General features: G+C 55.9%; 5 protein-coding genes across 5 annotated transcripts; 1 reads left to right on the top strand and 4 right to left on the bottom strand.

Moving 5' to 3' along the window:
• Positions 1-3: 3 nt before the first annotated feature.
• ACA1_171870 (leucine rich repeat domain containing protein) lies at positions 4-1604 on the top strand (the record flags this gene model as incomplete). The annotated part of the gene is made up of 4 exons (XM_004356450.1): positions 4-391; positions 671-892; positions 973-1178; positions 1248-1604. The coding sequence occupies 4 exons, from the start codon at positions 4-6 to the stop codon at positions 1602-1604; spliced, it is 1173 nt and encodes a 390-aa protein (XP_004356503.1).
• Positions 1605-1718: 114 nt separating this feature from the next.
• ACA1_171860 (POT family protein) lies at positions 1719-4911 on the bottom strand (the record flags this gene model as incomplete). The annotated part of the gene is made up of 13 exons (XM_004356449.1): positions 1719-2237; positions 2374-2493; positions 2592-2645; positions 2798-2878; positions 2970-3027; positions 3159-3286; positions 3384-3431; positions 3503-3586; positions 3675-3847; positions 3966-4097; positions 4435-4520; positions 4643-4761; positions 4888-4911. 13 exons carry the CDS (start codon positions 4909-4911, stop codon positions 1719-1721), a joined length of 1626 nt encoding a protein of 541 aa, XP_004356502.1.
• A 372-nt stretch (positions 4912-5283) lies between these two features.
• Positions 5284-6319, bottom strand: ACA1_171850 (uncharacterized protein; the record flags this gene model as incomplete). The annotated part of the gene is made up of 3 exons (XM_004356448.1): positions 5284-5615; positions 5711-5838; positions 5919-6319. 3 exons carry the CDS (start codon positions 6317-6319, stop codon positions 5284-5286), a joined length of 861 nt encoding a protein of 286 aa, XP_004356501.1.
• Positions 6320-6430: 111 nt separating this feature from the next.
• Positions 6431-9799, bottom strand: ACA1_171840 (RasGEF domain containing protein; the record flags this gene model as incomplete). The annotated part of the gene is made up of 17 exons (XM_004356447.1): positions 6431-6577; positions 6683-6815; positions 6894-7013; positions 7093-7259; positions 7351-7469; positions 7539-7617; positions 7684-7851; positions 7949-8078; positions 8153-8210; positions 8281-8404; positions 8497-8758; positions 8883-9020; positions 9092-9148; positions 9224-9274; positions 9406-9425; positions 9519-9646; positions 9721-9799. 17 exons carry the CDS (start codon positions 9797-9799, stop codon positions 6431-6433), a joined length of 1980 nt encoding a protein of 659 aa, XP_004356500.1.
• A 215-nt stretch (positions 9800-10014) lies between these two features.
• On the bottom strand, positions 10015-12869 carry ACA1_171830 (FAD binding domain containing protein; the record flags this gene model as incomplete). Its single annotated transcript, XM_004356446.1, has 14 exons — positions 10015-10146; positions 10226-10365; positions 10435-10540; positions 10605-10665; positions 10740-10875; positions 10940-11035; positions 11133-11276; positions 11363-11462; positions 11552-11698; positions 11776-11936; positions 12008-12129; positions 12202-12501; positions 12598-12677; positions 12780-12869. 14 exons carry the CDS (start codon positions 12867-12869, stop codon positions 10015-10017), a joined length of 1815 nt encoding a protein of 604 aa, XP_004356499.1.
• Between the last annotated feature and the right edge of the window lie 284 nt (positions 12870-13153).

Raw genomic sequence — 13153 nt, 5'->3', positions numbered from 1 at the left:
CGCATGCAACGTGACAGTGACACTGAAGGCGACACAGAGCCAGAGGAAACGAAGAAGAGAGAAGTCAAGGGCAAGGAGAAGCTCGCGGCGGGAGGCGACGACGAAGATGAAGACACAGAAGAAGATGAAAAAGATGAGGTCGAGGTCGTGTTGGCCGCCATTGCGGAAGCCCAGCGACGCAGAATGCACCCAAACAACGCAGCGGGCGGAGAAGAGGAGGTGCGGGTCATGGGCGGAGTCGATGGTGAAGGCGAACAACAACAACAACAGCAACGTCGCAGGCACCGGCGGCTGCGGCGCTTCCCGTCCTTCGAGGGACTCGGGCGGAGAGCGTTCGCGTGTGTGCGCCACCTGCTGCTCGATGCCAACCACCTGCCCTCCATCCCCGACGGTACCTACGCTTTCGTTTTTACGCTCAACACCCACGTGACCGCCCACTGTCTGTGTCTCACACACACGCAGCACACTGAAGCGTATTTTGTGTGGTTTTATTTCGGCTGAACCTACACCAAATACCCAACAATCCAGTATTATACATTTTAATGCAATTGGGAGATTATGGAGGTTAACACGGATACTACAACTACAACAACAACTGGAGATCGTATGACATACCAAACTGGCGGTTCAAGGTGAGACAACTGAGGTATGCGAGTTCTTTGTGGTGCAGACATTGGCCAGACCTTTCCGTGCCTCGAGGGCCTGGTGCTGACGAACGAGGCCATGCTGGCGGGTCTGCCGCCGCTCCTCTTCTCGCACCTGACGCGCCTGCAGAGCCTGAGCATAATGAAGACGTCTCTCGCCGCCCTCCCGCTCTCCGTCTCCCACCTCTCGGCCCTCCGCATCCTCCAGCTCTCCTCCAACCGACTCACCACCCTCCCGCACACCATCGGTACACACCGCGTGTGTCGTGTCGGTGTGTCGTGTTGTGTCGTTTGATGTGTCATGGCTGATGATGATTGAGAATGGCAGGCAATCTACCATCGCTCGCGCAGCTGTACTGCAGCGACAACCAGCTGACGTCGTTGCCGCCCACCATCCACCGACTGACCTCGCTCCAGATCCTCTTCGTCGACAACAACCGGCTCACCTCGCTCCCGGCCAGCATCACCACCCTCCCCTGCACCCGACACTCCTTCACCTTCTCCGTCGCCAACAACCTCTTCAACCTCGCCCAGGTTCGCATCCGCGCGTGTCGTCGTGTCGTGTCGTGTTGCGTGCTCATGAGTGTGTCGTGTGCGGTGTAGGCCGAGCTGGCACCTGGCAGCGTGTCGTCGCTTCTCGACCTGTGCTGCAGCGAGGTGGCGGCGTCGGTGCCCGACTTGTCCAGCCTGGGCGACACGCTGCCGCGCGAGCTGATGGCGCGGCTCAAACGCGAGGCCCGCCTGTGCGCCGGCTGCGCGGGTCCCTACTACGGCTCGGGCTTCGCCCGCCGGCTCTACCCGCATCGACTCGCCGAGCAGGACGTCGTGCTCGAGAGCGTCTACTGCTCGCCACGCTGCGCGGCCGACGCCCGACCGCCGCCTCTGACGGCTTCGCACAAGCGACAACGAGTGGCCAAGGGCTCAGAGTCCATGGAGGACCTGGCCGGGTCGACCACCTAAATATTATATTCAACATTTAATTATTATTTATTTAATTATACATTACTTCTTGTTTATAATGCGTAATTAGGTGAATGGTGGTATTTTTATGGTACGGGGATTACTTCACAATATTTAGGCATCGAGCTGGTCGTAGCCGGAGGTGTCGCGCTTGCTGCTGTGGTTGCCGCGGTGGAGGGTCGGGTAGGGGTCCTCGTGGTCGATCACGACGCCCTCCTCGAAGCGATCATCGCGCATGAGCCGTCGTCGCTCCTCCTTCTTGTTCGACGACGACGACTTGCGCTTGCCGTCCTGGTGGAAGCTGTCGCCGTCGCTCTGGCCGCCCAGACCCGCCAGCCCGTCGTCAGCGGCGGCGGCGGCATCTTCGACGTAGCGGTAGTTGAAGGTGAAGCCGATGAAGATGGCGATGAAGACCACCATGAGGCCGGCGAAGAAGAAGAACTCGATCCACCGCTCGGAGAAGATCTTGGACTCGGCGATGACGGCGACGATGGCGTTGCCCACGGCCGTGGTCAGCAGCCAGCCGGCCATGACCACGCTCTTCATCGACTGGGGCGCCTGGCTGTAGGCGAACTCGAGGCCCGTGATCGAGACCATGATCTCGCCGCATCCCAACAGGAAATATTGTGGGATCTGTTATCGTGTGCGGTGTGTGCGGTGTGCGTGCGTGTCATGTGTGCGGTGTGTGCGGTGTGTGGCGGTGTGTGCGGTATGTGAGAAATTTTTAGGTTATTTGGTCTACCTAGGTTGCACGAAGAGTTGTGTGTACCTGCCAGGCGATGAAGAGGTGGTCCTCCTCGAGCCAGAGCTCAATGAAGCCGGCCACGACGAACGAAAGCGAAATGAAGAGCATGCCGATCGACATGCGCATCAACGGTCTCAATCGGATCTGCATTGCACACACAGCGCCAAAAGAAAAAAGAAAGAAAAAAAGAAACATACATCAATCAAGCGCCCGTTCATGCCGCGCAGAGAAAGGGGCCGTACACCGATTTTCTCGAGGCCGGGGTACACCACTTTGTTGAAAATGGGAATGAGCGTCTGTCGTCAAAGGTGGTAAGTGACTTGCAGCGTCTAGACAATGGCGTGTGCGTGGTGCATGCGTGGTGCGTGCGTGGTGCGTGATGTGTGCGTGGTGCGTGCGTGGTGTGTGTGTGTGTGTTGGTGTGTGTGTTGTGTGTGGTGAGGCGTACGAGCATGATCAGGGGGTTGAGGGTGGGGACTTGGTCGGGCTGGATGGTGAGTCCAAAGATTTCGCGGTCCATGAGGTCCGCCTGAGTGGAAGCCCAGAGCGCGCACAGTCAATTGAGGCGAGCTAGTGTTATTTAAGGTGGCGGGGTGACACAGCAGACGAGGCCACCGTACCTGGAATACCCAGCGGGAGGCGTGCTGGTCGAACAGCGACCAGAACACGGGCAGTGGACTGGAATGCACAGACAAGCGCGCGCAACACACACACACACACACACACACACACACGAGACACACACACACACGAGGAGGGGTGAGATGAGAGTGCGGTGAACTCGGTAGCGGGGAGAGCGCGGTCGGTACATGAACACTCGGTAGACGCCGAGGGCCGCCTTGATGTCGCTGATGGTCTGGCGATCGTACTTGTCCTCGGCGTGCTCCCAGAACCCCTTCTTGGGTCCGCCCGATCTGAACTTGCCCCTGAACCCGGCCTGCAAAAATTCCACATTCGCACCTCAACACGCAGCACGCAGCACGCAACACGCAACACGCAACACGCAACACGCAACTGGGCAATGGAGTCCGTACGGCGAGGGCTCCAAAGAGGATGTTGGTCATGTTGGCCCCGGGAGGCACCTGCAGAATTCCAAACATGTGTGAGGTTTGTATGGTTTCGTGACCGCGTCGGGGGACAGGTGGAGGCGTACGATGCGGTAGGTGGGGAGGCCGGCCCAGAAGACGATCGTGGCCAGGGTCAACAGCGCTGCGGGCACGCCGAACGCGATGTAGTACTGGACCCCAACACCGAACAACGCAATGAGTCGCGTCCAAGTGCTCTGTTGAGCGGTGCGACAACCAACACCCCGACACTGTACGTACAGTGGTGTGCTCGCGGAGCAGCGGCGTGATGATGGTCGACGCGAGGCTGCCGGCGTTGATGCAAAAGTAGAACATCGCGAAGACCATGCCCAACATCGCCTCCTGGCCCTTGACGAACTGGTCACCGACGAACGAGGACACGCAGGGCTTGATGCCACCCGTACCCAGCGAGACTGCGTGGCGTCACACAAAGCACAAACACGCGCAGTACCGCACACGTCAGCACTCCACGCGCGGCACGCCGCACCGCACACGTTCCGAAGAATGCGAAGCAGCTGCTCAGGAGCATACCGAGGGTGAGTCCGACGGCGGCGCCCCACCAATGCGGAGGGTCGCCCGTGGCGCCCGGAATGGAGGTCACCGACAACACGATGCTGCCCGCCACGTACACGAACGACAGATAGAGGATCGTCTTGAACTTGCCTGACGTACGTCATCACACACACACACACACACACACACACACCGCACACGACACACACAACACAACACAACACAACACAACAGGTGTGAACCAACGGTGAACCCAGCTGAGCAAAATCGCAATCCACACACGCGCGTGCGTAGAGCAGGTTGTACCGAGGAAAGAATCTGAGATGTAGCCACCGAACAAAGCGCACGAGTAGGCGCCAAAGATGAACGCGTGGATGATCTGGTGGTGGTGGTGGTTGTTTTTGTTGCTGTTGAGCGACCCGCGATCCGACATTGCCAGCCATAGCCTGATTGATGAGGCGCCACCACACGCACGCAAGAGAGGAACGGACCATGGTGGAGGTATCTTCGGAGAAGAGCAGGTACTTGTGCAGATAGAGGGCCAGGATGGCCTTGAGCCCGTAGAAGGAGAACCTGGTCACGAGAAAAGGCACACGGTGATGAGCGCACGACACATGACCGCGCACGCACTCGACGCGTTGACACACAGCGGAGCAGCGCGTGGTGGAAGAGTAGTAATAGAAGAAGAAGTGAACCGTTCGCAGGCTTCGTTGCCCATGATGAAGGCAATGCTCTTGGGCCATTTGGTGGTATCCGGCGGCAACAGCGTCTGCGAGTCCGTACTGATCAGCTCCCCATTTCCGCCCCTCCTCCCCTGTAGTGTTTATTCGACCAAAATTTGTTATTTATTATTATTTATTATATTATAAATATAAATATAAATAAATATGTCAGAAAAATGATCAATCCAAAAAGAAGTAGCAGCGGTGGGGGAGGCTACGTCGTTTTCAGAGCTCGCGTCCATGCGAGCCACTACAATCTTCGTTTCTTCCATGTGACGGCACAGATGGGGCGAATGAGGAAGAAGTCGTGAGCCGAAGCGGAGGTGGCCCCACAGAAAGCGGCGAGGAAGGAGGCGAGGAACAAGAAAAAGTCAACGAACGCAGCGGCGACACAGAAAGAAGAAGGTTCGCGGCCCAACCTGCCCACACCCGCGTACCCACAAAACGCCGCCACTCGCGCTCGTCTACGAGAGCCCTTGAAAAGGCCAACGAAAAGTTCAAGGAGCGCCTCTCCTTGTTGTCGATAAAATCAAGAATAAACTAAATTATAAATCAGACGACTGCAAATAAAATCAAATAAAAAGCGTTTTGTTTTATTTTGGGTTGAGAGTTGTTCACTCACGATCAGCAAAGGGGAAGAGGTCGTGCCACAGGTCCTTGTCCTCAAAGGCGGTGTACTCGAGGCAGTAGTTCTTGCGGTTGCGCTCCGAGTAGAAGGTGACGTAGGGCATGATGGTCTGCGGTGCCTGGATGTCGTCCACGTCGACCTCCTCCGTCCGCGTGCGCGTGAGCAGATTGTAGGTGTGCAGCACCAGCTTCTGCTTCGGCTGCTCTTCAGGCGCGTGGTCATCAGCAAGCACCGTCGGCGTGGTGAGGTAGGCCTTGGTCACATAGCCCTTCGTGAGATGATTCAGCAGCGCCGTCGTGCTCACACCAAAGAACAAAGCTGCGACCGCACGTGCAACGCACGCAACAGAACACAACGCGTGTGGTGAATGGTCATGTGTGAGATGGGCGCAAGCAAAGCAATGTGGTGTGTACCGGTGATGCCCAAGGCCGAGCGGCCCAGCAGGGGCACATCGGGGTTGCCAAACATGACCAGGATGGGCGTTCCGGCGAGCGAGGCCAGGCACGTCGTCAGCGAGAAGAGCTTCAACCCGCGCAGGATCCTGGCGTTGTTATGGTGTGGAGCACAACATAGCATCAGCCTTCAGTGGCAGCGGGCACAACAAGATGAAAGACGCCGCACCCCTTCTTTGGTGCGTCGTAGATCAGCTCCATCTCGCCGGCCGTCGCGCGGGTCTGTGTTGTGGTGTTGTTGGCATCTTCTTCAGCAACGTTGGTCCGCTTCGCGTCGCTTGATGAAGCGGTGGCCTCCTCGGTGGAGGTGCTTGCGTAGCGGCGGGCGGCAAAATGGATCGAAAATCGCGAATTGGTGATAATTGGAAGGGAAGATGAGGGGCGCTGGGCGAGCAGCTGTGAGATGTTTCTTCTCAGCTGAAGAGCAGGCGAGGGGATCGCAGATCGGGTCCGTAGGGCCGCAGTGCCGGTAGCAATTCTAGGAATCGCCAATTGATCCAACCATGCAAGGGTGGAGAAGTTGGGCCGTACTGCCCGCACGCCGATCATGCCCCTTGTTGTGGACTTCATCTTCGCAGATCCTGAAGCAACACTGGCTCTTTGATAAAAAAATAAAATACTAATACAAATGCAAAAAATAAACATCAAGGCAATCTTATTTATTTGCGGACATTCACCAACTCAGTAAATGTTGTGCTGGTGGAAGAAGGGCTTGTACTTCATGTCGTCTTCCATGATATGGTGCAGCAGCCATTCGCGGAGGAACTTGGCCAGCTTGCTCAAGTTGATGCTCTTGCCCTTTTGGTGCAACTTGCAAAACTGCTCTACCTGCTCGAGCAAACGCCTGGAGATGTTGGTGGTGCCATGTTAGCAATCATGTTGGCAACACTCGTACAAGATATACTGGGAAAAGACGTGCTTGTGTTTGCGGACGTGGCCGGCCTCATCGGGGTAGTTGAGCTGCGTAAAGAGCTCCTCTTCCTGCGCAAAGTGATACTGAGTGTAGTCAATCAGGCACTGCAACAGCGAGGTGATCTGCTGCTTCCGCTTGTCCTTCTCTTGCGTTCTGGTCGGACAAAAGGTGAGTGTGATGACGATGGTGAGCAGGAGAACATGTGTGGGTATGGTGGGAATTGGCTGGTACCCAATGATGGCAAAGAGAACGTTGATGTACTCCACGAGACGCTGGTGGGCCTTGTCGAACTTCTTCACACCAACAGACAGCGAATCGGTCCACACCATCAACGGACGGTTCTTGCCACCACTACACACAAACATAGAGGACTTGAGCCAGCTGATCACTCGTAGCGTTCACTGAAGAATAAGTGCGTAGATCTAGGTACCTCTTGTCATCGAACACGATCTCCTTCTTCAGGCTTTCGAACATCGGCCTGAACAGGCTCACCTTGAGATAGGACTGCACGCTGGGCGTGGCCACATCCAACGGCGAAAGCTTCTTTTCGTTCAAAATGTTGGGCGAGGCTCCCTTCTTCAGCAGCATTTTCACGATCTGGACACCACATATGTATACATATGGTGATGTGTGAGGCCTCCAACGGAGGCTTGGTGAGGGACGTGTAAAGGAGAAGAGGGGGAAGCACCTTCAGGTGGTTGTGAGACGCGGCAAAGTGAAGAGCGGTGTCGCCGTTGATGTCGCGCAAGTCGGTCTGAGCGCCTCGTCTGTCTTCCAGCAGGAGCGCCACCACCTTGGCGTTTCCGACTGTGCGGCCACAAAGTGAAGAACGTGAGTGCTCTTGTGTGAGTGTGAGTGTGCGTGTGCGTGTCATACTGGTGCAGGCCAAGTGTAGCGGCGTCTTCAATCGGTCGTTCGCAATATTGACAATGTCCGGCTGGGCGTCCAGGATCACCTAGAGAGAGTTCACGGTAAATGCCCGCATGCCGTGTGTAATGTGTTCGTGTCAAGTGGCGGGTACCTTGAGCGCTTTGAAGTCCTGACAGGCGACAACTCGGTGCACGATGCGAATGAGCTTCGTTTGTTCGATGTCGTCTTCCTTCCCCTCGTTGGTGGCTTGGCCCGCGTCCTTCCTGGCCGACGGCTGAATCTCGAGCGATCGCTTGTACAGACGGTCCTCATCAAACACCTGGTGTGTTGATGACCGCGACATGAACGTGGTGTGTGATGAGAATTGAATCAAAGCAAGCGCGACGCAGCGCATTTTCTCAGGAAGCGTGGAGTACCTCAACACCATTCAGGAATGAGAGCGCAGTGTCGTTCACTTGGATCTGATGCTGCGGCAACAGCTGGTACTTGAGAATGTCCGAGATAATGGAGAAGAACAGCGTCATCCGCTCAAAGTTGATCAAGTCGCTTTAAAGAAAACAGAAGAGTGTGATGTGAGTGTTGAATCAACGTTCAGGAATTAACTGAATTGGTGCCCGTACCCCTCGAGGAAGCTCGGATTGCCGTCATTGGCAAAGGTGAGGTCACGCAGCACCAAAGCTGCGGGTGCGCACACGCAAGCCGGTGAGAGGGGAACAGAGATCGGCGCTTAAGGATGAAGGCTCGGTACCGATGTAGGGAGTCATGGGCGGGGCCAAAGTCTCGGCGTGGTTGCGATAGTTACGGAAGTTGCCCGCTGGGTCCATACCCGACACCAGGCCGTCCAATACCTCGTGCCCTCGTGCGGAGACCGACTGCCGAATGCACAGTGAGGCTGTGTGTCGTGTATGGCGTGTGTGTCGCGTGTCGTGTGTGTCGTGTGTGGCGTGTGGGTAGCGATGCATACATCCCAAATTTGCTTGAGTCGTGAGATAGAGAAGCTGTTGAGGCCCGAGATGATGTCCATGGCTGTGTTGAAGCTGTTGAGCTCCCAGCAGCACTGCGCCACCTTGATGAACGCCTCGATGGTCGCCACGCGGGACTTCTCGTCAGGCGCCGTCACGATCTCCGTCGCCACCCAGCTGCTGATCTTGTTCGACGCCTTCGCAAAGTCGGTGATCAAGCCCACCGGGCGCTTGATGTTCACCAACAGATCCAAGGCAGTAATTCTAATTCAGAAATAGGTGTTAATATATAAGTATACATAGTAAATAAAAGATATAGATATAGTATAATAACCACTCTAAAGTGACTCTAAAATGAGAAAGAAAGGTGCAAAGAGAGGCTACGCACTTGTTGTAGCGCTGTTGTTCTTTGAAGGCGAGATGCAGGGCCAGCTCTTCGGCTTCGAAGTCGAGTACCGAGCCGATCTGACCTGAGACCAAATTGCAGGTCATGTCCTTCAGCACTGACGGATCGGACTTGCGCTTCCTAAAAGACAGAACAGCTCGGTCGGTTGAGTGCCATGAGACACGCATGCAACACGCGGGGAGGGCACGTACTGGAACCGTTGAAGAATGACCGAATCGGTGAGATCACGCGGTGAGCTGGACTGTTGCCTGCAGTGAGGGGGGACGGAAAGGCGTGAGTTCTTTCACGAACAGTGAAAGGCTGATTGGTGAGATTGGCAGTACCGCGTAAGGGTGGGGAAGGAGTGGTTGGCGCGCGAATCCTTGACGACCATACTGCAGATGCAACAAACGTGAGCCGGTGTGTGCGTTGGTGCGTGTGAGGTGGTGTTGTGTGTGTGTGTGTGTGTGTGTTGTGTGTGTGTGTGTGTGTGTGTGTGTGTGTGCGTGTGTGAGGTTGGACGTACATCAGTTTCTTTTTTCTAGCCTGCAGGTTTAATGGATGAATGAAAAACAAAGAACGAAAAGTGGTTAGGGGCGCCAAAAGTTTCACGTTCCAGTGGAGATAAAGAGAGCATACCGCCGCCGCTCCGCACTTGAGCCTGTCGAGAGATTCGGTGAAGCTCGACACTTGGTCGTGGGCCACTATCGATACAAACTTGAGCAGCTTTGAGCTCAATGGCTCATCGTGCGCACTGTCATGCTCCTCTAAAATAAGAAGAATAATGAGCAAGTCATTCGCCATTTAACAAATGAACAGTTACCACAAGCAGCAGCAGTACCAGGAATGGAGGTGAGCGCGATGTCGTGCGTTTCAGCTCTAAAGTCGTGCAGCGCCCAGCCTTCCACCCACCGGTGCATGAAGTCCAGCACACTTCGCGCCCGGGCCCGAAACAAGAATAGTTCATCAGTCACCATCATCCAGGATACAGGTAAGAAAGGTGGTCATGATGCGGTACTTTGAGACAAACGCCTTCGTGGAGACGCTCTCTTCGCCCGAATGCAACGAATACATTGCCACCCTGTTCGTTCGTTGCAGGTACATAACCAAGATTAGTGGTAAATGGGCGCGATGGTCATAGGCTGGAGATTAGCGGTGGGTGCCGGCTCGGGGCAAAAACGTACAGGGAGGTGATCTTCTCGAGCAGTTGCTCGGGCGTGCAGTACTGGCGATAGCACAACAGGAACGCATCTCTATCGGACCAGATCTGGTCGAACCACCGCCACACGCCATTAAGGTCAAAATGCGCATTTCTCTCTGATGTTGGAGAGTAGGTGAACCGGTACCTCGTTCCGGTTGTCGCCGGTCAATGGCTTAGAGCACACCCACTCGATGACCTTCTCCAAGGATCCGGCGCGAAGGCTGCCCTTCTCCGAGAAGATCACCGGCGCACGCACCTCCTCCACGTCGTGCTTCTCTATCACCTCTGCACAGCCCAATCGTAATGTGTCATCTCATTCTTCCATGGAGAAACGAAAATTGAAATGATCGGTACCGAGCTCAAGGTTTTTGGTGAGAGTCGCAGAGTAGGCCTCGACGAACCACCGCTGCTCGGACCGCATCTCCGTGATCAACGCTTCGGCTTCGTGCTGCGACTTGCCCTGGAACAACGAGGCGGTTGGTGTGGGTGGTCGCATGCATCGAGAGGAGGGGGAGATCATGAACCATGGTGACGATCGCCTCGCCGATGGCCTCCTCGACCAAGAATGGCACTACGCCGCCCAGCCTGTATGCAGTGATCGGAGTTAAACCATTGGGGGGGGGGAACAAAAACAATCACTCATAGCCCGGGCGGGTTACCCGCAGTAATAGTAAAGGGCGTCCTTGTGTTGCACATAGGAGGCCACCAGCTCCTTCTTCTCGCGAATCTTGTCCTGTACGAATACGCGCTCTTCTTGATCGTGCGAGAACGCCGACACGACTTGGTTGAGCACCCCTGTGGACCGGGAAGTCAACAAAACGCGATGTCCTGCCTGTAATCGGTACGGTCACTAACTTACCGGTCTGGACGAACTGGTCGAGCTCCTTCTGGAATAGAAAATCCTGGTCCTTGTGTCGACAGCCGTAGAATAGGACCATTGAGCCCACCGTGGCGCCTGACGTCACACACGATCACATGACGCACGAGACACGAGAGATGGTGTGGGCGCACGACATGAAAATGGCACGCCCATGGGCGGTGGTACGCGGTACCTTGATCGAGCATGGCCTTGCGGAGGTGGAGCAGGGAGATGGCGGTGGCCACGCCCGTGCCCAGAGCGACGAACATGAGCGGCGCTTTGGCCTTCTGTTCGTCGTACCGGAACACGCCCTTCTGTATTTTCACTGCCAACAGGTCTGCATTCCATATCTAGTTATCAGCGTGCGTGTTGTGCTTTATGTGCTGTGTGTTGTGTCGTGTGTCGTGTGTGGTGCGATCGTACCGTGCTTGCGTTTAAGGCGGGAAAGATACGAGGTGGCCAGTCCTTTCACTGTCCTCCCGCCGGGCGCGCGCCACTCGCGGCAAAGATAGATCAATCGTAGCTGCCTCCGATGCAGCTGAACAGAGACAGCTGCTTTAGCAGTTCTGACACTCGTGGCGTTAGTGTGATGTGGGAGCGTTTGACGAGTACCTGAGGACAGCTGATCATGGAGTAGAGGCGGGGCCGAATCAGGGGGATGAAGGTGACCAGCTCGGCGAGGGTCAACCGGACAGACGAGTAACGCAGCAAGATGTCGCAGGCCGAGGGGAACTCGGCTTGGAACGACTCCCATGCAACCTGCAGAGTTTCGGTGATCAGAAGCAATGCAAGTGGCCAGCACTCAAAGCAAAGTGATAGCCGACGGCCAAACGTACGGGATCGTCGATGAGCAGCTGAAGCTTCTGCTTCTCGGCCGGGCTGAGCGACTGGGCGATGAAGCGGATCAGGTGCTTGGTGGGCCGCCCGAACAGGTCCAGGTATTTTGTCAACAGTTCGCTCACGGTCAGCGGCTGCGTGATCTTCAGCGGCGGCAGGCCTGCAAGCTCAATCCACCGTGAGTGAACTCCTGGTTGCGGGCCGCAAGTCTCTGAAAACGAAGGTACGCACCTTCCAAGATCGGAGTGATGGTGAGCGACGCCGTGGGGTCGAGATCGTAGAATCGCATGAAGGCCGAGACCGAACCGACGTCGTTCTGCGGCAAGATGGAGATGTGATCGCCCACCTCATAGCTATCGAGGGAAAAGAAGGGGAGTCAGGCTCTTGTGTGGCCACAAGCCAACCAAGGTTGAGGCGATGCATACTTCAAATCGGTGTGCTTGAGGGAGATGTCGGCTCGGTAGATGCGACGTATGTAGTTCTCGGGCGTGACCTTCTTGTTGCGCTTCAGCTTGACGTAGGTGTAGCCCGGCGGAGCGCCGCGTTTGCGTTCGACGCGGCGCGAGCTGGACATGCTTTCGGAGAGCTCGGGCGCGGGCTGCTCGGTGACCTTGTACAGGGCCGAGGAGATGTGCAGGGGGTTCTTCTCCAGCGCCTCCTTCTCCGCGTCACTAACGATGCCCGAGAAAAACCCAATCATCCACGGCACGAACGCAGTGTAGTGCCTGGTGCAAACCGCACGCACACGCACACACGCACACGCACATGTGTGAATGCACGTCAAGCGATTATTTGGATGTGAACGTTGAATGCGTACGCACCCATCGGGATCGAGTTCGCAGCCGAGACCGAGCTTGTGGACGTCCGTGGCACCGAGTGCCAACAGCTTTGCGTGCAGTTTCTGTGGTGGTGTTTGTGCGGTATGGTGGGGTAACGCGTGTGTGTGTGCAGTTGAGGTTGAAGTTGAGCTGCCTGGCGATTCGGTGGAGAGGCGCATCCGCACCTTGGCAGCGTTGTTGAAGTCGTGTCGCGTGTTCTTGTTGCCCAGTCCAAACACACCAAAGCGCAGCTGTGCCAAAGAGCCTTCGGGCATTCCATTCAGCTCCTCCCACGCTCTCTGATCGTGTGCCACACAAGCAATCCCACACGTCATCAACGCCGCGTTTTTTCAGCTGACGTCAGCCCCCAGCCATCGGACGTAAGAAGAGGGCATTGTGGGAGTGCGTGCCTGCGTGTTGGCTGGGAAGGTGCCCGTGCCGTACGTGGAGCAGCAGATGGCCACCAGCGACTCCTTCGTCAGCTCGTTCTATTTGTGGTGCACGGCAACGTGTAAATAAAGAACAATAAAATAATAGAATTTTAATCATTTTAAATCTT

The sequence above is a fragment of the Acanthamoeba castellanii genome, assembly GCF_000313135.1.
Source record: "Acanthamoeba castellanii str. Neff unplaced genomic scaffold scf7180000084741, whole genome shotgun sequence".
In the NCBI taxonomy this organism is placed as follows: domain Eukaryota; phylum Discosea; order Longamoebia; family Acanthamoebidae; genus Acanthamoeba; species Acanthamoeba castellanii.
The sequence above is the reverse complement of the archived record's forward strand: the minus strand, read 5'-3'. Positions and strand labels throughout refer to the sequence as shown.